Genomic DNA, 24,351 nt, shown 5'->3' on the forward strand with positions numbered 1-24,351 from the left:
GATGGTCTTGGAATGGGGAGGAATGGGTTGAATGTGGATGGTTGAGGTTGGGTTTTGTGAATGAGGGATTTAGGTGGAAATGGATATTGGGTGTTGGAGGGGATTTTTGGAAATGAGAAAGTGGAGATGGGTTAGGGAGATGGAAGTGAAAATGGGAGAAGGATGTGTTTTTTTTTTTTTTTTTATAGGAAGATGGACTTTAAAGATGTGGTTTGGAGGAAATGGGTTGAGTGTGGGCTTGAAGAAATGAACTTGAATATGAGTTGAAGGTATGGGATTTGAGAAGGGTTTTGAGATGGGTTTTATGAGAAATGGAGTTGGAGAATGGGAGTTGAGATGCGGGTTTGAAGAAGTGGCTAAGAAGGGTTTTGAGATGGGTTTTGGGAAATGAAATTTTGAAATGGGGAAGAAGAGAGTGAAAGGAGTGGGGTTTTGGTGAATGAGTATTGAAAGAAATATGGGTGGTGAGAGAGGATGGGAAATGTGCAAGAGATGAAGGTGGGTTTGATGTTGAATGGGTGGAACAAGAAGGAATGGGTTTTGTGAAAGAGAAGAAAATGGTTTGGAGGAATGGGTTTTGAGAATGGAGTTTGGAGATGAGGGAGGGGAGAGGGTTTTTTTTTTCCAAGTGTCGGGAGCAATGGAGAGGAAGGAAATGAAAGGAAAGGAAATGGTTTGAGTCCTATTTGCAAGGAGAGGGGACCCCACTCGTGTGTACATTGAAAGGGAGGAGGGGACCTATCGTGTAACGTTTCTTATAAATTGGTGAGTGAATTATTTTTTTAATTTTTATAATGTTTTATAATTAAGTTTAAAGTTATACCACAAAATTTCATCTCATTTGAAGTTGTAAATAAATTATTAAAATTTTAGGAGCGACAGTCATCTGAAATTAATAATTTTTGGACAGTTGATAAAAAATTCTAAGTTTAACTATATTATAATTTTTATTTTATTTTTTTCTTATTTTTATACAAAACTAGACTCATCAAGCTTAAATCTGGTTTTTGAATCACCTAAATCGGAGTTGTAACGAAGGAGATATGCATTTTTGAAGTTGATCGATTTTTGCAGAAAATTTCGGCGTGGGCACGCCGGTTGGGCGTAGCCACTCCGGGCCCCTGGAGATTTGGGCGTGGGCCCCTGGAGATTTGGGCGTGGCCACGCCGGGCCCCTGGAGTTTTGGGCTTGGGGACGCCCGGTGGGCGTGGGCACGCCGGCCCACAGTGTATTTTGGGCGGCCACGCCGGGGTCCTGCTTGGGACTCCTAGTTTTTCGATTTCTCGGGCATCGGTAAGGCCCCCAGGAAAGTACTATATATGATTTTGGGGTAGGAGGAGTTCATCTACACAACGAGACTAATGGTTTCATGAGATTCTTCCTGCTTAGCAGTAAAAATCTAATTTTTCTACAGTTTTTCCCATTTTCGGTAAATTTTCATTCACCCTTAAGTCTCCATCCCAGAGCAGGTTGGAATTATCAAATTTAGCCTGGTATTCACTCATTTGGTTTAGAACGATGTTTCCGACTGTCAAATCTTTCGATTTCTGACTCGTTCCTACCAATGTACCCGGGAAATTCAAGAATAGGGTGATGCCAGGTGAATATTTAAAGTGATATGTTGGAAAGAGAGATTTCGACTTATGCCTGTCTGGCTAAGGGCATTTAGTTGTACTAAATGGGGTTGCAATGCTACTCCCAACTCAAGATTTGGGAATGGCATATGGGGAATGGGTGTGGGACGAAATTTAAAACTTATTTCATAGGCTTTGTAGAATGAGTCTTGTGTTGGAAGGTGTGATATGGGATTTTCAAGTGTAATTTGAAAGGAAATCCCGCGATTTACCTTTAATTGCATGCATTACAAACCTTGTATTAGAAAACATGGGATACAGACAATCTAGAGACAATACCTTACACATGTATGTATTGCTATTCTTACCATTCCATTCACCTTAATCCCACCTAACGCAGTTGGCCAAATGGGCCCTTAAGGATTAGGTGGCCTAGACTACCTAAATTTCCTACTTAGTCGGATCGGGTCTTGCCGTCAAGTTCCTGACTTCTTGCCCAAGAATGGGTTGTGACACTGTAAGACTCTTGGATCTCCTTCTCTAGCGTCACTATTCCCTCTCTTGCTACCCATTCTTAACTCCTTGGAAGTCCTACCCTCCGTCTACAATTGTTGGTTCAGGGTCTGGGATGGCTCCTAGCGTTCTAAGTTCCTATTGCGTATTCTATTACATATCCTCTCAAGTCAGCGGACGCGTTAATGAGTTCATGACCCATGGCCCAATTGATTCCAAACTATTGCTCTGATACCATCTTGTAACGCCCTGAAAATCGGGGGTCGTGCATATACCCGACTCCCGAGTTCCCGAGGTCACTTATAGCCAATTTTCATTAATATGCGATCCAATCTAAATGGGCAGCCTGGAATCTCCTGGAACACGAAGTACATCCACACAAGTCTACTGAAATGAAAGAGATCTATCATATACACAGGTCCAAAAATATAAACGGGCCGCATAAGGCGTAGCCCAACCAAAACAACAAAAGAATTCTATATCCCAAAAATAATAAGGCTGAGCCCACTACTCAGCAATCCTGATCCTGCCCATCAAGCCAATGGAGAGCCGTCCATCACTGGAAATAAAATAACTCATCCTCCTCGTCGAAGCTCGCCCCATCAGGCTCCTCCAGTCCTGAGTCACCTGCATCTATGAAAGGGTCTGGTTGGTGTTTTAAAACACCGTCCCAGAGTGGGAGTGAGTGATCAACTCAGTGGGTGCTATTAGCCATAAGGTGTAACAAGCATCAATTATAATAAGAATTTAATGAAAAGCAATCAATCATAAACATTTATCTAGTCTTGTTAATGTGCATGCATGCAGGATGATATGATGTATGCCCTCACCACAACGCTCCCTCGTGCGACAACATCTAACGATCGCCAATGCCAACACTCCCTCAGTGCGACCTCGACTGCCGAGTCGCAACCTAACTAATGCGATGAAATGCGCTCGTGTTAGCCGAGTTATTAGTTAGGTTCATTCATCCAACAGATTGGGGATTCTGGTACACCCCACGTATCAACGCCCTAAACTGGTTGCGAGACCACGACTCCCCCAATGCGTGAGGCAGAGGCCCCGCGGTCCGTGATCCCGTCGGGTTCCTCATCCCCGACTTCAAGCACATGAGGAGTGCCAAGAGAAAAGGGATCGCTCGCGGTCACTACGGGGAGGTGCGGTACCCCAGCGTAGGCCGACAGCTCGGACACGGTGTCCCATTCCACCATGCCCGGCTCACGAAGCTGTGGACCAATTTCAAGTGGGTTATCGATGAGCTACAACGGTTGTAGGGTGTCCCAGGTTCCATACAAGTGTGAGCAAACAGGGTTAACAATCAAGGTTGGTCAGATAGTAGGCTAGACCGCAGAGCCCAGGAAAGGGCATGGCAGAACGACATCGGGTGCAAGCAACCTATGTAGTCTAACTACAGTCGCCCACACGCTCTCGCCCAGATCCATGAGATTAGCCTCAAGGCGGTCCTACCAACGAGACCGCCTTAACTTTCCTTGTTTTCTTGACCAACCCTAGGGTTTGGATGGTAGTTCACAACACGTCAACGGACAGAGCTATCAATTAGCAAAAATCATAATCATGTTCTCACACCTCAATCATATAATTCAGATTCGTCTAATAAGCAAGCTAACACAATTTATGAGCAATGGTGCATGTGTGTTGTGTGTGTTGGTGAGGAAATTGCTCACTTCCTACAACTCATAGAAACAACTACATAAGAGTTAATAAGGCACACATACTATAGGGCATCATCATATGAGCAATCCAACAAGTCATCCACAAGCGATAATCAAATTTCAACAAGTCATGTGAGAAGCAAGAATAGCATCATGTGAGGAAATCAAATAAAACATACAATTTCATACCATTAAAATAGACATAAATTCCTAGGTTTTCTCTACACTCTCTAAATGCATCAACTAAGCAATCATAATCATTAAACTCATATTGAAATTGGTGCTAGGCCACCTAGGAGTAATAGTCCGCACCTCCGGATTGTTGAAGGCTTGGAAAACGACCTAGGAAGATGGATTTTTGGGGTTGAACGGCCGGAATCCCTAAAGCAAGCATTTGTATGTTAGAATCCATGACAATTTCTTCTCAATACATGGATTTCAAGAAAAAGGGGTGAGGGGTTTTACCTAGATGACCAACGGACGATTCTTGCGGTTGTAGTGTAGGGATTTTCTTGGAGAAGGGGTAGAGAGTTGCAAGATTGAGCTTCCTTGGGCCTCACCATCAACAACACCCTCCTTCACTCTCTTCTTCCTCTCTCTTTCTCCTCCTTCTCTTCTTTCTCTTCTCATTTTTCTTTCTTCTCTCTTTCCTTCTCTAGGGCAAAATCGTATAGGGAGAGAGGGTGCCCAAATGAGGCCCTTTTATAATGCCAGATTTAGTGAAAATGGCCCCAAGTGTTGGGTTTTTACTATACTAGACCTATGGGAGGGTCTTTTCAAGATCTAGGGCCCACTATAGGGTGTACATATTGATATACACCGTAGGATAGTTAGCCCTAATGATGATCTACGTATGAACATGATCGGCCCGCCATTTAGATGCGCCGATCGACAGATACGATTAGAAGTCTGTTCAACGGTCACCGATGGTCGATCGGGGCCACGACTATACGGATATGACCAGGGAAATATCCTCACTCCACATGTAAAGTTTGGTCGCAACCCGACGGTCCGAAATCCTCAACTTTACATAAGAGTGGACGACTCAATTCACTTAAGTTCTAACTCCTTCCTTTAGGGTATTTGCACTTTTCATGCACTCATCCTTCGGCTTATGTTGAGCGGTTCTGGACAATACCCCGGTTCGACTTCCGCGATGGGCGTCAAGCCCAGTAAGATGGACATTATTCTATAGTTTTGGAACTAGTGGCCCACCAACGAGCGGTCTAGAATTTGTTTGGAGAATCGGGGCAGTTCTGGTGGCCCTTTAGCCATGAAACTTACAGGATAGGTGCTCCATGGCCCGATGAAGGGCCATGCAAAATTTGGGAACGATTGGATATGGGGTTTAGTCGCACGGGTCTGATTCGTGATCAACGGTCACCGTGCCATGATCGGGACCCAAATTTTGTGGGCAGGCATAGACAAATACATTAGACCATTACCGTAAATTTGAAAGAAATTCGATGGCTGAAATGTCTGAAATCCTAGTCTTATTTACCAGTGCCAGATTCCAATTCTGGCATTGGTGGGTTGCATTTGGCAAGTGCCATTGGGACGGCCTGAATAGTTTATTTCTGGGTGTCCACTGAGTCCATGGTCCGCGATGGACCACAAGCCCAGTGAGATCTATGTTTTCATAAATTTTTAGATTTTTCTGACCTTCATCAGCTGCTGCACGGCCTATACAAGCTGTCGCTAAGTACAAACCGATCATCTGACTTGATGGCCTGCACACGGTCTAATCGTGACCAGACTGGACCACTCGTGTATAAGCTAACGTTGAGTGCTAACGGTCAGTAAGTGATAATATAAGTTAATTAAAAAAAATTTCAAGGATTTTTAAAAATTCAAAACAGTGAAAATTCAGGATGTTACATTCAATCCTCTAGATTTCGTCCAGCCAACCATTCGTCTTAGCCACTTAGTCACACCGTGACTCGCACATGTGCAAAGTGCAAAGTGGGCCACTGGCGCCTCTACAGCCACACTACCTCACATGCCCATGCCCTCACACCGAGCCCATGACTGAGTCCGTGCTCGAGCCTGAGTACGCGCGCGCAGGTTCCATTCTTTTTTGGACCATGTGGGTAAGTATTATAATACTCTACCACTCTCATATAAACCACTTTTTCTTCTCTTCTTTTTCTAATATGGGACTATTCCCAAAACCCACAAAATGTGTTTTTCAAACACTTTTATATATTATATTATATTTTAAAAAAATATATATATTTATTAAATCAATATTTTTTGCAACAATCCCCCACTTGATTTTTTTTAAAATATATTTTCTCGATAAAACATTTCTGCGAGAATAATCAGCTTATATGCATAAAGAAAAATATATTTCGATTTTAATCTTCCCTTAGTGTAAGTATCTCAAAACTCTATTGAAATTACTAGTAGCCGTAGCGTTGAACTAGTTATTCCTATATAGCAGAGCCGGAGAAACTATACACATATTCGTCATGTGTTTGTTATAGTTCCCACAATCTTGCTCAGCACAATTAATGACCATGTGCTTATCCTAATTCGTGAACAATCCCGAGAGAAAACTCCTAACTCTCATGAGAGACGGCACCATTTCTACGTTCATATAGGTGAAATTCTTCCAGTGTCTTCGTTACTATAAGACACTTGCCCTTTAGACTATAATTCATTCAGAGTTCTAAAACTCAACCCTCTTTCGTAATGCTCGGTACTTATCTATTGTGGATGAAGTTTTATAATTTAGTGCTGAAAACTTTTCACATATCGGTGACTTGTTCTTACCCATTAAACCCAAAATTAAAGATTTTCTGACTTTAGGTTGGGTTACCATCACTAGTAGAACTTTGGTTGAAGAGTTTCAACCCCATCCCTCTAGATGTGGCCTTTACTACCTCTCTCGGTAGAGATTTAGTGAAAGGGTCTGTCAGGTTATTGCTTGATTTCAAATAGAAAATAACAATGATTCCATCTCGAATCAATTGTTTAACATAATCATGTCGAATACTGATATGTCTAGACTTACCATTATATGTGCCGCTATAGGCTCTGGCTAATGTGGCTTCATTATCACAATGTAGTAACACAGCCGATATAAGCTTTACATAGAAAGAGATTTCTAATAGAATATCCCTTAGCCACTCAACCTCTTTGCCTATTGTAGCCAGAGCTGTGAATTCAGACTCCATAGTCGAGTGCGTTATGTAAGTCTGTTTCTTGGATCCCAGAGATACAGCCGCACCTCCTATGGTAAATACCCACCTTTTAGTAGACTCATTGTCCCCTGCACTCGATATCCAGCTCGCATCGGTATATCCTTCTAATACGGCAGGAAATTATGAATAAAATAGTTATAAGTCTTTGGTTGCTTTTAAGTAACCAAGGACTCTACTGATTGCATTCCAATGTTTAGTACTGGAGTTATCAGTAAACCTACTAAGTTTACTCACAGCATATGCGATATCAAGTCTAGTGCATTGCATAGCATATATAAGACTCCCTTTAGCACTCGCATATTCTAATTGTGCAACTATCCTTCTGTTATTCTCTTTTAGCTCGATACTTGGATTAAATTGAGTCTTTGCTTCTTTTATATTTATATGGTTAAAAATGTGTAGTACCTTCTCAATATAATGAGATTGACACAGAACATAACCCCCACGATATTTTTTAACTTTGATACTTATGATGGTATTAACTTGTCAAAGATCCTTCATTTTGAATACGGAAGATAGAAACCTCTTTATTTCAGTCACACCTTCCATTTTATTACTTATTATTAACATGTCATCAACATACATACAAATAATAACGATACAACTACCATTTACTTTACAATATATGCATTTGTCAGCTACATTATGTATGAAATCATGAGATAGTGTTTTAGAATTAAATTTCTCATACCATTATTTTGGTGCTTGTGTTAATTCATACAAAAATTTGACTAATCTACATACTCTGTTTCATTTCCTGGTAGAATGAAATCTTCAGGCTGTTTCATGTATACCTTCTCATTGAGGTCACCATTTAGGAATGCGGTCTTTACATCCATTTGGTGGATGTGAAGATGATGTATGGAAGCTAGCGCAAATAACATCTTAATAGATATTATCCTAGCTATAGAAGAATATATGTCAAAGTAATTTATCCATTCTTTTTGTCTAAAATCCTTAGCTACTAGTCGAGCTTTAAAGGTTTGAATAGTCTAATCAGTGCGATATTTATTTCTAAATACCTGCTTACAACCTATGGGTCTAGAACCTGGAGGTAAGTTAATTAGTTCCCATGTTAGATTTGACATTATGGATTCCATTTCATCATTTATAGCTTCTTTCCAGAAAGCCGAATCTCTAAAAGATACAGCCTCTTTATATGTTTTAAGATCATCTTCTATAGTCATTACTATAGGTATTTTTCTTATAGCATTTTCTCTATCTTCTTCTGCAAGATGGAAAATGATGCGTTGTGAGTCTATGTAGTCATCTCTTGGACTTTTCTCTATTCTTGTCCTTCAACTCTTGTGAGGTTCAACAGGAGTTTCCACTATCTGTGGAGCTGTGGTGTGTGGTTCTCTATCAGGAGTTTGGACTTCATTATCCTCTGACTCCAAGAATAGTGAGTTCTCAAAGAACTCAACGTCTCTTGATTTTATTATTGTATTTGACTCTATGTCTAGAAGTCTATAAGCTTTACTATTTTTGGCATACCTTACGAAGGCGTACTTAATAGCTCTTGGTCATAACTTAGTTCCTTTTGGATCAGGGGTTCTGCAATATACAAGACACCCCCACACTTTTAGATATCCTAGGTTAGGTTTTCTACCTCTCCATGTTTCATATGAAGATATTTTATATTTTTTAGACGGAATTCTGTTTAGTATATGGCACACTGTAAGTAGTGCCTTACCCCATAAACTTAGTGACAACTTTGCTCTTATCAGCATTGAGTTGATCATCTCTACTGATGTTCTATTCTTCCTTTCAGATATTCCGTTTTATTGATGTGTGTATGGTGCAATACATTTATGTATTAGTCCATATTCTTCATAAAAGTTATCGAATTCATTTGAAAAGTATTCTCCTCATCTATCGCTACGGATAATTTTTATTTTCTTATTTAGTTGATTCTCTACTTCTGCTTTATATATTTTAAACATGTTCAGTAATTCATCTTTACTCTTTAACAGATAAACATACACATATCTAGAGTAATCATCTATAAAGGTTATGAAGTACCGTTTAGCTCCACGAGTAAGAATGTCGTTTAACTCACAAATGTCACTATGCACATGATCGAATACTTAAGACGATCTTTCAACACTTGAAAAAGACTTATTCGTCATTTTGGATCGTATGCACACTTCACATTTTTTCGATTTTATTATCTGTGTATGAGATTAAACCATTTTTAGCCATAAACTTTAAGGTACTATACCCTATATGAGCCAGTCTATCATGTCATAGTCCAGCGGATTCAACCATATACGTATAAGTGCCACTTTCATTCAGAGAAAACTTAACCATCCTGTTACAGGCATATTCCTTTCGGACAAAATTCTCACTATTTGACAGAATCAGTTTACCTGACTCGTACACCTCCCTTATGCCTGGTTTACCCAGAAGATACCTAGAAACTAAGTTTCGCCTCATGTCTGGGATATGCAGTACATTAATCAGAATCACTTTATTCCCAGAGGTAAATATCAGCTCGACAGTTCCTTTGCCGGCGACCTTCGATCGGACTTCATTACCCATTTGGACTTTTTGACTATCGGTCAATTCCTCATAGGTTTTGAAGGTTGATTTATCGTAGCACACATGTACTATAGCGACAGTATCATACCACCAACCTGGAACTTTGCCTAAGATGGTATTCACCTCAGTGATTATAGCCACAATATCACATTCTTCTACTGCACTTGCCTCTTTTTTAGATTTGCGATATCAGCATACTCGAGCATAGTGCCTGATTTTTCTACAGACATGGCATGAGCTATTGAATTTTTCGTTATTCTTTTTGACGTTTTTCTTGAATTTCATTTTATTATTGGGTTTCGGGGAATCGTCATTCTCGAGATTCTTATTATTAGTGTTTTCTACTGCATGTACCTTAGACGAGGCATTCCCGTTATCATCTTTTCTGTCGCAGTTACGAGATTCTTACTCAATTCTGAGGTGTTTCTGGATTTGTTCCAGTGTATAGTACTTAGTTTTATGCAACAACTTATTTTTATAGTCTTTCCACATCGGTGACAATTTAGCGATTATAGCCCCGACTTGGAATGATTCAGGAAGATCAATTTTGATGGCTTTGATTTTGTTTATTATTAGCTGTAGTTCTTGGATTTAGGGCAGCAGCGGTTTGTTATCTACCATGTTGAAGTCAAAATATCTGGCGATGAGAAATTTGTTGATACCTTCTTCTTGAGCTTTGTAATTGAATTCCAGAGCGGCCTAAATCTCCATTATTGATGACGTCTGTTGGTACAGATCGTACAAGTGGTAGAAGAGCGCGTTCAGTATGTGTCCTCGACACAAGAGTTCGTCTTCAGCTCGTTTGGTGCGGGCAGCCACCTGTTCAGGTGTATCTTTGTCGGATGCTTCAGGTAGTGCTTACAGATTTAGATATAGTATGTAGTATATCTCCAGCGCTGTCAGAAAAATTTTCAGCTTGTCTTGCCATCTCGTAAAATTGGTTCCATCGAACCGATCAAAACGTATCAAGTCATGATTCATCAACTTGATGGATGAAACACTGTCAGCTTCCATCACAAATAACACTTTAAGATTGTTGAAAATTATACAGAATAATAATATTTCTGTAAAATATGGAACTTGAAAATCAAGATGATCTGCACAAAGGATAGGCTGAAGCATGTCTGAGACACTGTCCTTAAAGCGTTATTTGCCTCTACTTAAAAGATTGAGTATGCTGATAGGTTATAGGCAAACCGCTTATAGGATGCGACGAGCCTGGTATGGGCCTGTGCTTAGCAAACACGAAGACCCACCAAATGGAACTCTGTTATACGCTATCTGACAGAATTACAATAAAGAAAAATCCCAAAGGAGAAAAGAGAAGAGAATATGTGATTTTAGACCACTGCACTGGTCAGTTCTTCAGCCACTGATTCAGTTGAATCGTTTTAGACCACATCGTTGGTTTGTTATTCAAGCAATGACTCTGATTGACCTAGCTATATTGCCGATATTTTGGTTTGTAGGAGAGGAGATGCTTTGATTCGTATATTGGTATTGCTAGAGTGTGGTGTGATGGTTTGGAAACCCACCCAGGCCTTATTTATATAGGTTGTGGTGGCTGAAGGTTATGTTTCAGAGAAATAAATCCCATGACCGTTTTCTAGCTGTTGGAGAAAACTAGCCGTTTTATGGCCGTTTTTTGACTGTTGTACAAAGTGCGCCACTAACGCCTCTACAACCACACTGCCTCACATGACCACGTCCTCGCATCGAGCCCATGACCGAGCCCGTGCCCGTGCCCAAGCGCGCCCATGTGGGTGTTCCAGTGCCCAAGTTCCATTCTCCTTTGGACCATGTGGGTAAGTATTATAATATTCCACCACTCTCATATAAACCACTTTTTCTTCTCTTCTTTTTCCAATGTGGGACTATTCCCAAAACCCACAAAAGGTGTTTTTCAAACACTGTTATATATTATATTATATTTATTTTAAAATATATATTTATAAAATCAATATTTTTTGCAACAATCTCACCCGAGTTCTCGACGAGAATCTCCCCATGTCTGGGCCATGTCGTAAAATGAGTTAGATAAAATGACTGCATCTCCCTGGCACGAATTTCCTACAAGATTTGGATGCGACCGGGAGTCAGCAATGTGGGTGGGCCCCTGACCGTAGTGCCTATCTTGATGAGTGCATTGTATATCCATGACTTTATTTGTTTCGCAGCTTTATTTTAGAGCATGTCCCTGAAAATAAAGCAGATATGAATTTTCAATCACATAAAACAGTACTAATTTGTAACTAAAAGCGTTTTGTGAGTCCATAAAAGTTTTGAATCAATGTGATATCTATATTTTTTGATCGGCATGGTATTATCAAGAAGTTGAATGGTCAACAGGTATTTAGGTGCATTTATGAACTTTCTAAAAATGAGGATTCAATTAGCGGTGTTTCCTATAGTGTGGTCCACCTAAAATTTATATTTGCTTTATTTTTATGAATATGCCCTAAAATAAATGACAAAATAGATAGACAACATAAATATACAATGCATACATCAAGGTAGAGCTTGATGGTGAGCGTCCTGCCCACATCCCTGGACGTGAGTAGAGATGGGCATCAAGTCAAGTTGGACCGAGTTAGGGCTAATTCGACTCGATTCGGTTTTGAAATAGGCTTGACCCAAACTTGATTTGACTTGATATCTAGTCTAACATGCTTGACTTGGTTCGAGTTTGGTCTGACTTGGACTGATTTGAACCGAGTCCGATTCGATTGGAAGTAACGAGTCGGGTTAAGTTGGCACTGAGTTGTATAGAGAGATGAGGGAGGGAGAGACCAAGAGAGTAGAGATGAGAGAGGAGGAGGAGGATGAGGGTGATGATGGTGGGTGGTCACCGAACTTGGAAGATGAGGAGGATGAGAGAGAGAAAGAGAGGCCGAGCTTGGAAGATAAAGAGAATTAGGGGGTGAGAGAAAGAGTTTAGGATCAAGTCGCGATAAGGGGTTAGAGATGATAGAAACTACGTTGAGATCATTATTCCAACTTATCTTCATGGTTATGACAGATATGCTTCAACATTGAACTCAACTCCAAACATGAATATGAGCTAAAGCAGGGGATGGACGGATGGCCAATGTGAATGAACCTTATACATTCATTCATGGTGGCACAACAGAATTTACTCAGTAAAATAAAGTGTACCGAGTATCAGGGATTTTTCGAATACCCACCGTTAAAACCATATTGGGCCCACATTTTTGGATCAGGCATCTGTTTGTGTTTTCCCTCATTCGGAGGTAGTCACCCTATGTTTAGTGGTCGGATGGCATGTAAACATCAGGGCAGGTCCCACCGTGTTTTTGTCTCCTGAGCTCAACGGAACAGGTGGTCTGGGAAATTAAAATTCACATATGAGATTCCCGTACGTACACGTGGCATGTACCACATATCTAAACCGTCCAGATGGTGGGACCCACCGTAGATGGATTATAACCCAAAGATCAATGTGAAAAAGCATGACCACAAAGGTCCATCGATGGACATCTAATTGTGTCTCGACGATCGAAATTGGACAAAAAATGTCCAGTAATCAGATGGCAGGAGCACGAAGTCCATCTGATTTCGAGTATGTGATTAATCTTCAGTGGGTCCCACCTTTTGTGGTGCCTTGATTTGAGGTACACGTGGTATTTCCACGCACCAGGTTGGCACGTGTGAATGAGCGCGGAGGTGCACGTGTAGAGCGTTCCCCCTCTCCCAAGAAATGAAGTCATCCTTCGTCTTTCATCTCACACAACGCCTCGGCGTTCATTATAAAACGCCCCAGGTCCCAGAAATACCCCTGGAATTCCATCTATTTTCGAACTTCCTGCGTCGAATCAGATGAATTCGTCGCAGTTCATGGACAAAGAGATCCTGGGTCTGTCGGGATCGTCTCCCCAAAGCAGCGATTTCTTCGATCTCTTAAACCTTCGTCCGGAAGATCAACAGCAGAAGAAGAAGGACGAGATCTTCCCCAGTTACGATTTCCATCCGATCCGCTCCGTCGGAGTCGGAGGCTCGTCATCGTCAGTCGCAGCTGCAATGAATCTCGAAACCACGGTCGCAGGCTCTAGGGTTTGGAATTCGGCAGATTCGAAGACGAACAACGCTTCTGGATTTAGAGTAAGTTTCTTCATCTGCAGTCCCACCAACTACCAATCCTTTATTTCTGTGAATTGAGTTGAATCGTGCTCCGACAGAGTACTGATCCCGACTGTCCGTGTCATTTCCCCGTTTGGATGGCCCGTTTGGATGGCGCATTGCCCAAAAACTACGACGATCGGTTAAATCCTAGCTTACTGGCCGGTGGCCATCAAATGGACGTTCGAAAACAGTTTTAAGTTGCTGTCCAAGTCTGGAGAGAATAATTGGATGGTTAGGATTGTCGAATTGCTATGATTTTTTGGTCATGCTCCATCTGATGCAACCAAATGGCCACATGAGCCGATTGATAAAGATATAAAAAATCTAACCGTCCAAATTGTCTTGATTGATGATCTAGACAAGATCCGTGGTTGGATGATCAATTGAATGAGATCAATGGTTAGATTACATAGTTGGATTCTTTATATCTTGATCAATCGGCTCCTGTAGCCATTTGGTTGCATCACTATCCATGATGAGGCCATGATTTGGGCCATCATGATTGATGTGTATTTACACACCATGTGTATGGTGGATGGGACAATGCATACGATCCATCATATTCATATGTTATATAGTTCTTGATGGAATATGCAAATTTATAGGTAGTTTTACTAGATGAATGGTGTTGTTTTGGGTGGGTGCTGAGCAGTAATTCAATGGGTGTTTGCAGGTCTTTTTAAGAACTTTTTGTGGGTAATTAAATAGGTTGTTTTCTTGTTTTTGTTGAGTGGGCCACTTATGCTGACTGCCCAAGGGAAGAGGATTTCTTGTTCCTTGTTGCTTAAGGGCTGACGCTATCTCAGCGTTGCCTTTTGATGTTCTTGTTTTTGTTGTTGTTTCTTCCATTTCTCTGTTGTGTTTTTGTTTTGGTTTAATGATATTCGTAACCTTTCTAATTTTTATTTATATTTTTTTTAAAAATTAAATAGGTTGTTTTCTGATTTTAGAGAAGGTTTTGGTAGGTTGGACAGAAATTTACTCATAGATCATTTTGACTATAATTTGTTTGGGTGTGTCTAGATGCTCAACTGAATTGGATTGCGATCCAATTCAATATAGAACTATGACCAAAGTGGGGATGGTGTCACTTTTATTCATAATGGTAGCCAAACCCCTTACTCTTTTTACTTGTGTTCTAATCTAGACCTGAAATAATTGTAATATCAATGTGGAGGCTATTTCCTCACTATGAATGGACCAATGGAGTGGGTTAGCCTAACTTCAATTGTATCAACTTTTTTGGGTTTGATTGCTACAATCGATTCAATTTAGCATCCAAACATGCCCTTATCATGGTATTGAAAAATGGTTACGTTATGGCTGTAACAGCGGTTACAGTTATGTAAAGGTAACGGTGGTGACCATCATGCAATATGGGGTTGTAATGCCCAATTTGAAAATTTGCCCCTTAGCGGGCCTATAACAGTCGTAATAACTGTAAGAGCTGTTAAGGCCCGTATCGTAACAGCCACAAGTCTATCTGTTATGGCCACCGTTACCGTTATTGAATACCTTAACCCTATATATGTTGTTGAGACTCGGAAGAAAAATAAAAATTCCCTTCCTCTTTTTTGAAAGATAATGATTTTCATTAAAGAAGGATAAAAATACATCAAGATAAAGTAAATGAGTTTCCAATATGAAAGGAGGGCCATTGAGCTCCCCCTTTGGCTAAAGAATCTGCCATGGCAGCCATGAGCAAGTAAAATGTTTAGGCTAATGCGAGATAACAAATTTCATCAAACATGAAGGAGAGCTTCCACCACGGTTCATCATGGGCTTTCTGAGTATATGAGTCTCCTTTGGACTTTTTGTAGTGTCTCCTTCTAGTTTCCAATGTGCTCCTAGGATAGACAATTAAGAAGAAAGATACAACAAGTTCAACCATAAAAAGTCTTGATATTAGTTGATATATGTTCCAATTTGGGGGATTTTCAAAGCATGCTTCCAACTTAGTGGCTATATCTTCCAATTGATTTTCTCACGTGTTTCGGGATCATATCATCATCATCTAAGCCGTATCCCAACTAATAGGGTGACTCAAAAGAGAAGAAAATTTTTCATCTTTTGGAGCGTGGCGAGGTGTGCAAACCTTATGAAGAAAGGCGTTGCTAACATACGTGACTTGGGGCTAATGAATTTGTTTTTTATATAGCAAGTGGTGGCGGCAGATTCGGGTGGAGAAGGATGCTCTTTGGAGAGAGGTTATTGTTAGCGAGTATGGATGCTCTAAAGGGGGTTGGTGGATGAGAGAGTCCTCTCTTTATAGGGTGCCGACGATGTGGAAAGGTATAACAAGTGTAAAAGCTAATTTCAAGGAACGAACCAGCCTTTCTTTGGGGAATGGAGAGAATATCAAATTTTGGAAAGATGTGTGGAGGGGCGACAGACCCTTTTAAATCAGATTTTCGAAGATCGTGCGCGTTGCCCTAAACTGGAGCATCACAGTCGATCACTGCTATATTTATAGTGATGAGTCGTTGGTGTAGGCCCCCACCATGCTGCTGCTACCTTCGGGATGATGAGGTGGACGAGTTTGTGGCCCTTGTGGATTGCTTGCATCGTTGTAGGCCAATGGATAATGAAAAGCGATGGGATGGTGTGGTCTAAAGAGAAGTTAGTGTGCTTCTCGGTTAAACCTTTCCATTTCTTGCTTCATAATGGAGGGGGAGTGTGTGGCAATATGAGTCACATGTGGCATTATGGAAATCCCCCAAAGATCGGAGCTTTTAGGTGGTTGATTGGAAGGTAGAGTTTTGACAATAGATAACCTTCAGAAGTTCTCTATGGTTATTCTGAATGTTTGTCTCATGTGCATGTCCAACACCCAGTCAGTTTACCATTTATTCATCCATTGCCCCTTTGCAAGTCACGTTTGGGCTTTTATTCTATCTAAGATTCAACATCTATTGGTCTGTGCCCCTTTTGAAATTGGAGATCTCTTTATAGCTTGGCATGGGATGTCTTTTCACAAGAGCATTAGAGCTGTTTGGAGGCTTTATCTTCTTGCCGGGTTGTGGTCAGTTTGGGGAGAAAGGAATAGGAGATGCCTCCGCAATGAAAGTAGGTGTGTTGAGTGGATCGTGCAGATTGTTGTCATATGCGATCGCATATGCGGTTTGGGCCATGTGTAGCGCATATGCCATGATGGCATATGCGATTTGGGGAGTATGCGATGGTTTATGTGATTATGCCATTGCATACAGAGTATGCGATGGCATACTTTCTCCCTCACTCTAAATTCTCCGTCTCTCTTCGTGTAACTTGTTAATTGTTTAAATTTGTTTTGTTAAATATAATATAACTTAACTTTAGATTCTCTCGTCCATTTATGTCATCTACAAACAACATTCACCACAGGACCTCATCTTGCAAATGCCTCTTTAAGTCATCCATAAATTAAGGGAAGAATTATGAACTTAATGTCCACTCTTGGTGTAGGCCTACTATAATTGGAAACTTACTTGTCTGTTCACTAGTGACCCTCACATGAGTTACTGCTCCCTCTTACATGTCCACAACCATGTCAATATATTGTTTTGAGATTCCTTTTCTTTCTCAATATCCATCGATTACCTTTAGAGGTTCTTTTGTGTGCTTTCACTAAGTCAATAAAGACCATTTATGGTACAATATTGTAGTCTAATTAGTGTTTTAGTGCTGCTTGATCTCTTCTGGGATGTAAAACTACAACTCACTATTGTCCTTCCTCAATGGTTGAGTCATGCCAAACTTGCACATCTAGGTGCACTTGGGGCCCATGTGAGTTGCATAGAAGCTAAATGCCCCGTCATGTCCTATCTAAGGCATGTATGAAGTGAAATTCATGAGTAATTCATTTCCAATATCATTAAAAACTCTGCATGGAAGTGTCAGCATGTCAGGTTTTTCAAGCTTTGAAAGATCTGCATGTACATTTATCAACCCATATAGGCACCCTAAACACCCGACATGTTTGTTAGTATCCAAGGTACGTACTTTTTTTGTGTGTGTGTGTGGAACATCGTCCAAGTTACGTACTTTTTGCCATATTGGGAAATGTATTTAACATTTCACTGGAACATGTGCCTGTGTTGTGTGGGCAACGTGATTTTGAGATTCTTGTGGTACTGCATATGAACTCCTCTTAACATCGCTTGGTGTTTTCATAATCCATATAGAACTATGATACTCTGGAGCCCCAGGAATTTGCAAAAGTTAGTCCAGAGAAAGATACGGGCACTTATGATACTGCTACGGTGTCCGAGATTGATCGAACAATGAAGAAACATGCTGATAATTTGCTACATGCATTGGAAGGAGTTAGTGCCCGGCTGTCACAGCTGGAGACTAGGACTCGCAACCTTGAAAGCTCAGTTGATGATTTGAAGGCCACAGTTGGAAATAATAATGGCAGCACTGATGGAAGGCTGAGGCAACTAGAGAACATACTAAAAGAGGTATAGTCTTCCCTCACATTTTTCACAATCTGCATTACAATTTTTTCTTCTCCTCTGATTGTCATTTTTTACAATGATGCATTCCATGTTATAGACATTCTCTATGATTTTTTATATATATATATATATATATATATATATATATATATATATATAAGTTTAGGCCAAAGCCAACATGAAAGAGGGAATGGATTCCCAATAAAAATAACTGGGTGGCTCACTTCTTTGTGGCCCATCAACAATTCAATTAGCCTCTCTACCTATGTGGTGGGTAACAAAGTGCTTAGCCTAGAGGCTATTAGCCTCTCTACCTATATGGGTAACATAGTGCTTAGCCAAGAGGCTATTAGCCTCTCTACCTATATGGGTAACATAGTGCTTAGCCAAGAGGCTATTAGCCTCTCTACCTATGTGGGTAACAAAGTGCTTAGCCTAGAGGCTATTAGCCTCTCTACCTATATGGGTAACATAGTGCTTAGCCTAGAGGCTATTAGCCTCTCTACCTATGTGGGTAACAAAGTGCTTAGCCTAGAGGCTATCTCCCTGATCTCATTTTCTGCAAAGTTCTTGACTATTCTTTTTAGCTTTGTATCTTACTTTTTGTAAAATGACCATTGATGTTAAACTCGCTTCCCCTTGAAAAACGCCAATATTCTTGCTTCCTGTTTCCTGCAGTCATTACACATGTATGTGTAGCTTCTTCTTTCTTATTTGCCAACATATTTATTACTGTCGTAACAAATGTTGTAAAATGACTCTTCTCATATCTATTTCCACATCAGTTTCTTAGTCTGGTAACTATCCTGAAACTCTCTTTTTTTCCCCATGCCTGTGGTCTGCCAAACCAACCTTCTTGTTTTTTCCTTTTTTTTTTTTTTCCCTCTTGTCTGCTATTTTTCCCATTTATTAGAATACTTCTGAAGGAACCTTGCTCAAACGATTCCATACCTCCTTTTACCATTTCTCTTTTCTTTTTTAATGCACAGCTGTCCAGTTTAGCAGATAATGTGCATGTGCATATTACCTTCTCTGGCTTTGTTTCTTCTTATACAGGTTTCTGATGTTGGAATTTTTCTGTAAACTTAATGCAATGAAGAATAAGCTAAATTTGCAAAAAGGATAAGGGAGATGACTTACACCTACGTTGTTTGATATATAATAATGCTGCAACTTGGGTTCGGGTTGACCTGAACCCCGCTGACTCAACCTGAGTTTGGATCAGAGGTTGGGTCGGGTTGTCGGGGTCTTCAGCTCAGGTTAGGGTTGGAAAACTCCAATGCAATTTGAAATCAGGTTGGGTTCTGGTTGAGCAATTTTGGGTTGGGTTAGGTTAGGTTGAGAACGCATGTGCAACAACCTTCCACAAAAAGGAGGCACGGTATGGGGATGACTCTCGGATCCACCAACCTATGGGAAAAGTAATGCAGGGGCATTTTCACGCCGGGCTCGAGTGGGGTCGCTTGTGGGATACAGGGGCACACTCGGGGTGGGTGCGGCCCATGGAGGAGGTCTCATGTTCGAGACTCCTCACTGGGAGTGATTAATGCGCATTTCACACTAGGCTCGAGTGGGGTAGCCCGTGGGATGCGGGGACACACTCGAGGTGGGCGGCCCATGTGATTTGAGGCCCACGAAGAGGGTTCGGCCGAGGTCTTAACCCGTGCAATGTCAGGCCTGGGCCATGAGATAAAGGAATTAATTCGCCATACTCTAACAGTTCGAGCTTTTAGAGAAAGTGGTTAATTGTCCTGCATCAAATTGGTATTAGAGCAGGAGGTCTCGTGTTCGAGACTCCTCAGTAGGGGTGATTAATGCAGGGGCATTTTTACACCGGGCTCGAGTGGGGTCGCTTGTGGGATACAGGGGCACACTCAGGGTGGGTGCGGCCCATGGAGGAGGTCTCGTGTTCGAGACTCCTCATCGGGGGTGATTAATGCACATTTCACACCAGGCTCGAGTGGGGTAGCCCGTGGGATGCGGGGACACACTCGGGGTGGGCGGCCCATGTGGTTTGGAGCCCACGAAGAGGGTTCGGCCGAGGTCCTAACCCATGCGATGTGGGGCCCGGGCTATGAGATAAAGGGATTAATTCGCCATACTCTAACAGTTCGAGCTTTTAGAGAAAGTGGTTAATTGTCCTGCATCAAAAAGAGTCTTACTTAGCCACAATGATCTTCCTCCATAGACTATGGGCCTCAACACCAAAACACTAGACCCACTTTCCTTACAAGGCCGAATTGACCGCCACCAATCTCTTAATTCCGGCACCCCCCTTGACATAAGGACGATATACCTCTTTCCAATTTAGGAGATGGAATTTACCTTCAAAAGCACCCCTCTGCCAAAGGAAATCTCTCAGCTTATCAATTTGCTCAACGACAACCATCGGACACCTAAAGAGAGACAAAATAAAGAGGGAGGTTGGTGAGAGAAGACTTAATCAAGGTGAGCCTACCCCCAAGGGATAGCAGTTTGCTCGTCCAGGGGTTATGCTTTCTCGCCATATGTTCCACCACCTTATCCCAGAGGTGCAAAGCCAATTTACCCAGACACAAAGGGAGACTAAGATAAGAAGTAGAGAAGAACTCAACTTGACAACCAAAATGCTCCACAAGACAAGCCACCTCAACCTCAGGAGCATTAATGGCAAGAAATTCACTTTTAGATAGATTAATATTCAACCCAAAACCACCTCAAACCACCAAATTGAGGACCTATAGTTCGACACCATTGAGTCATCAGCCTCACAAAAGATAATAGTATCATCCGCAAACTGGAGATGGGTAATAGGAAGCAGGAAATTCTGAACTTTGAAACCCTAAAGAACCACACAGATTTCCCCTTGGATAGCATTCTGCTAAGGTTTTCTGCAACAACCACAAAGAGAGAAGGGGATAACGGGTCCCCCTGCTTAAGGCCCCAGGACTCTGAGAGAAAACCGAAAGCGGACCCATTAATGAGAATTGAGAATGTAGCCGAAGACATGCAGCAGTGGATCCAACACCTCCATTTCTCCCCAAAGCCCATCCACCCCAACAAATAATCTAAAAAGGCCCAATTCACATGATCATATGCTTTCTCAAGACCCAATTTACAGATAATACCTTAATTATTCATTTTATGACAAGAATCCACACACTTATGGGCAATCAAATCACTGTCGATAATCTGTCCAGAAATAAAAGGCACTCTGGTAAGGCGAAATGACTTTGGGAAGCACAGCTCTGATACGCTGACTCAGGACTTTATCCCACCTAACCAGTGGATCAGACTGATTCTTGGGATAGGGCATCAATATGATGCTGCTGTTCTGATTGATGATTGGATCATACTTATCATGCCAGGCTGGCACATGTGCGGCGTGTATATGAGCTTTATTGCACATGCATGTGGACTTGACGAAGCTCTTTTTTGCATTTATCTTCTTTCCAGATCTGGCGATTTGTATTTTCATACGGCATTAATGCAACCTACACTTCTGCTTCTTTTCATTGGTTATTTCCGGCTCAAATCCCTTGCAGGTACAAGTTGGGGTACAGGTTCTCCATGATAAGCAAGAGATTGCGGATGCTCAGCTGAAGCTTGCTAAACTGCAAGTCTCCAAGGAAGACCACCAGGCAATTGAAAAACCAAACACCCCACAAACAGGTTGTCCTCAGCAAGCTGTATCTCTGCCTCAGGAATTGATTCAACCACACCTGCCTCCAGCCCCTTTTCCACAACCACCTCAAGTTCCTGCACTCCCCCCGCCTAATGCTCCTCCACCTCCATTGCAACAAAACCCAATGCCAGCTCAGCTTCAAACTCAATTACCCCAGAACCAGATCCCTTCTATGCCACCCTTATCACGAGACCCATACCTTCCACTGCCGGGCCCACCACCGGAGGCCCACCATCAGCAATATCAGATGCCAGTTCAGCAGCCTCCACCGCCTCATCAACAGTATCAAGGACCGCCCCCACAGCTTCCTCAGTACTCTCAACCAGTCCCGTTGCCCCAACAGCAGCACCAACCTATCAGGCCTGCAAAACCTCCATTGAGCCATCATCCTGAAGAAAGCCCTTACGTACCACCACCCCAGACCTACCCACCAAACATCCGCCAACCAGCCCCACTGACTCAACCTCCGGGTGGGTCCACTACATCCCAACAGATTTATGGGCCCCCCACCCACATGTATGAACCCTCAGAGAGCAGACCGAGTTCAGGACAACCACCATATTCTGCTGGGTACAGCCTGCCGTCAGGGCCTAATTTCAGTGATTCTTATCCTTATAGTGGATCCCCTTCTCACTACAGCAGCTCAGTTAAACCATCTTCGCAATCTTCTCCTTCTGCACCTACCAGTGGAAGCGGCTACCCACGTCTCCCAACTGCTCAGATATTGCCACATGCGTTACCAACAGCAACCAGTGTCAGCAGTGGCCCCAGTGCTGGCGGGACTGGCAATAGGGTGCCAATTGACGATGTGGTTGACAAGGTTGCAACAATGGGGTTCTCAAGAGAACAGGTGAGGGCGACAGTGAGGAAGCTGACGGAGAATGGGCAGTCGGTTGATTTGAACGTGGTGTTGGACAAGTTAATGAATGATACTGAAATCCAGCCACAGAAAGGTTGGTTTGGACGGTGAACTATGGGTATGCTATTCTTTTTTTCCGTGACTTGTTATGTATAAAACGATAAACCCTTGTTGCTTTGATTTCTACTGCTTTGGAACTTTCTTCCCCTATGCAAACCATCCTTTGAGCAAGATATAACTGAAACTCATGATGGTTTTTCAGATATTTTACTGTATTTGCTTGTAATCTCTGTTTGGATTGTTTGAATTTCTGCTCCACATGTTGAAAAAGTTCTCTCGGATTGTAGGATATTTAGATCCCAGATTTCTCGTATGAAACTGAAAACGGGTTTATGTGAAACAGTTCTAGGAATAGTTGTATAAGAGCCTCTCTCATTCGCTATTTGTTTCGTGCGATTTTCTGAAATGCCATCTGCAGATATTGGAACTGTAGCAGGGCTGTAAATGGGTTGAATCTTGTTTGATTTGCATTGACACAGACCCCACCAGGTTGGTAATTGCATCCGATGGCCTACAAATCACATGTATAGTTCTAGATGTTAGTTGTTACCTTCTGCATCCCAGAAAAACTTGCATCCAAGACCTCGAACCAGAACATGTTGATGGTGTCATGGGGTCCAACCAACTCATTGAGAGGCCTTTTCTTTTTAGGGGTGTGAACTGCCTGGGTTTAGGTGTAATCAAGGTGATTTGGATCTGACCTGATTGTTAATTAGACCTGGACCCAGGATTTGGGTCCCAATATGGGTCTGACTTGTACATGTCTGCAGGGTCATTAGGTTGGCGTTCCGTAACAGTAATGGTGGCCATAACGGCCACCATTGTTACCTTTACGATGCGGGCGGGCCGTTACGGCCCCCGTCATGGCTCTCTCTCTCTCTCTCTCTCTCTCTCTCTCTCTCTCTCTCTCTCTCTCTCTCCTATTGAAAGAAATCCGAAAAACCTGTATCGGCCTCGTAACGGGCTGTTACGGGTCCATTACAGCCTTTACGGGGGACGTAATGGGTCGTTACAGGGGTTGTAACGGCCTTTACGGGTCATTTTATCCGTAACGGCCGTTACGACCTTTCTGACCCATAACGTATAACGGTTGCCACCGTTACCTTTACGTAACGCCTCTACAGCCCCATAATGGCCTTTATGGAACACCATCATTTGACATTGACGGATTAGACTTTCTTTGTCATGGCATTGGTGGTCTGCTGCAGCCAGGTTTGGAAAAAAGAATTTCGGTCAGAATTATGCTCATTGATTATATTACTTCTTATCGTAGTTCCAAAACTCGGTGATTCGACTTGAATCTCGGCCAAGCCAACTCAAGTCAACGAGATTTTGAGCCAAGTCACTATGAAACTCACCCAAAGCCTGACTCAATTCTGACTTTGCAAGACTCAACTAGTTGACTCACCAACTTGGTCTACTCGGCTCGACTCAGCGTTACCCAAAACAACTCACTCGCTGATTGAGGGCTTTTTAATGATTTTTTTTTATTTTTTATTTTTTTAAAAAAAAAGGCTGTGAACGAGACCTGAACACAACCTCAAGAAAACTGCAGACATTGCCAGCTACCCATGTGTGGAGCTTGTGAGTAGATTGGCTATTTTTTCAACCCATGTTAGTTCCAAATCTCTGTGATCACTTCAAACACTTCTACTTGAATATTTAATATTGGGCAAAGTCTT

The 24,351-nt window shown here is 41.9% G+C and overlaps 1 protein-coding gene and 1 long non-coding RNA gene across 2 annotated transcripts; both read left to right on the forward strand.

The window, feature by feature from the left end:
* The first annotated feature begins 13,246 nt into the window (after window positions 1–13,246).
* On the forward strand, window positions 13,247–22,895 carry LOC131237889 (pollen-specific leucine-rich repeat extensin-like protein 2). The gene is made up of 3 exons (XM_058235937.1): window positions 13,247–13,626; window positions 17,811–18,089; window positions 21,611–22,895. Exons 1-3 carry the CDS (start codon window positions 13,345–13,347, stop codon window positions 22,718–22,720), a joined length of 1,671 nt encoding a protein of 556 aa, XP_058091920.1. The 5' UTR covers window positions 13,247–13,344; the 3' UTR covers window positions 22,721–22,895.
* LOC131237890 (uncharacterized) lies at window positions 13,633–16,930 on the forward strand. The gene is made up of 2 exons (XR_009167454.1): window positions 13,633–14,355; window positions 14,580–16,930. It is a non-coding gene; the product is annotated as an uncharacterized LOC131237890 (long non-coding RNA).
* Window positions 22,896–24,351: the final 1,456 nt, after the last annotated feature.

The sequence above is a fragment of the Magnolia sinica genome, chromosome 2, assembly GCF_029962835.1.
Source record: "Magnolia sinica isolate HGM2019 chromosome 2, MsV1, whole genome shotgun sequence".
In the NCBI taxonomy this organism is placed as follows: domain Eukaryota; kingdom Viridiplantae; phylum Streptophyta; class Magnoliopsida; order Magnoliales; family Magnoliaceae; genus Magnolia; species Magnolia sinica.

Coding starts and splice junctions, on each gene's coding strand:
- LOC131237889 (XM_058235937.1), top strand. CDS start 13,345: ATGAATTCGTCGCAGTTCATGGACAAAGAGATCCTGGGTCTGTCGGGA. Junction 13,627..17,810: donor ACAACGCTTCTGGATTTAGA/GTAAGTTTCTTC, acceptor TAATCCATATAG/AACTATGATACTCTGGAGCC. Junction 18,090..21,610: donor TAGAGAACATACTAAAAGAG/GTATAGTCTTCC, acceptor AATCCCTTGCAG/GTACAAGTTGGGGTACAGGT.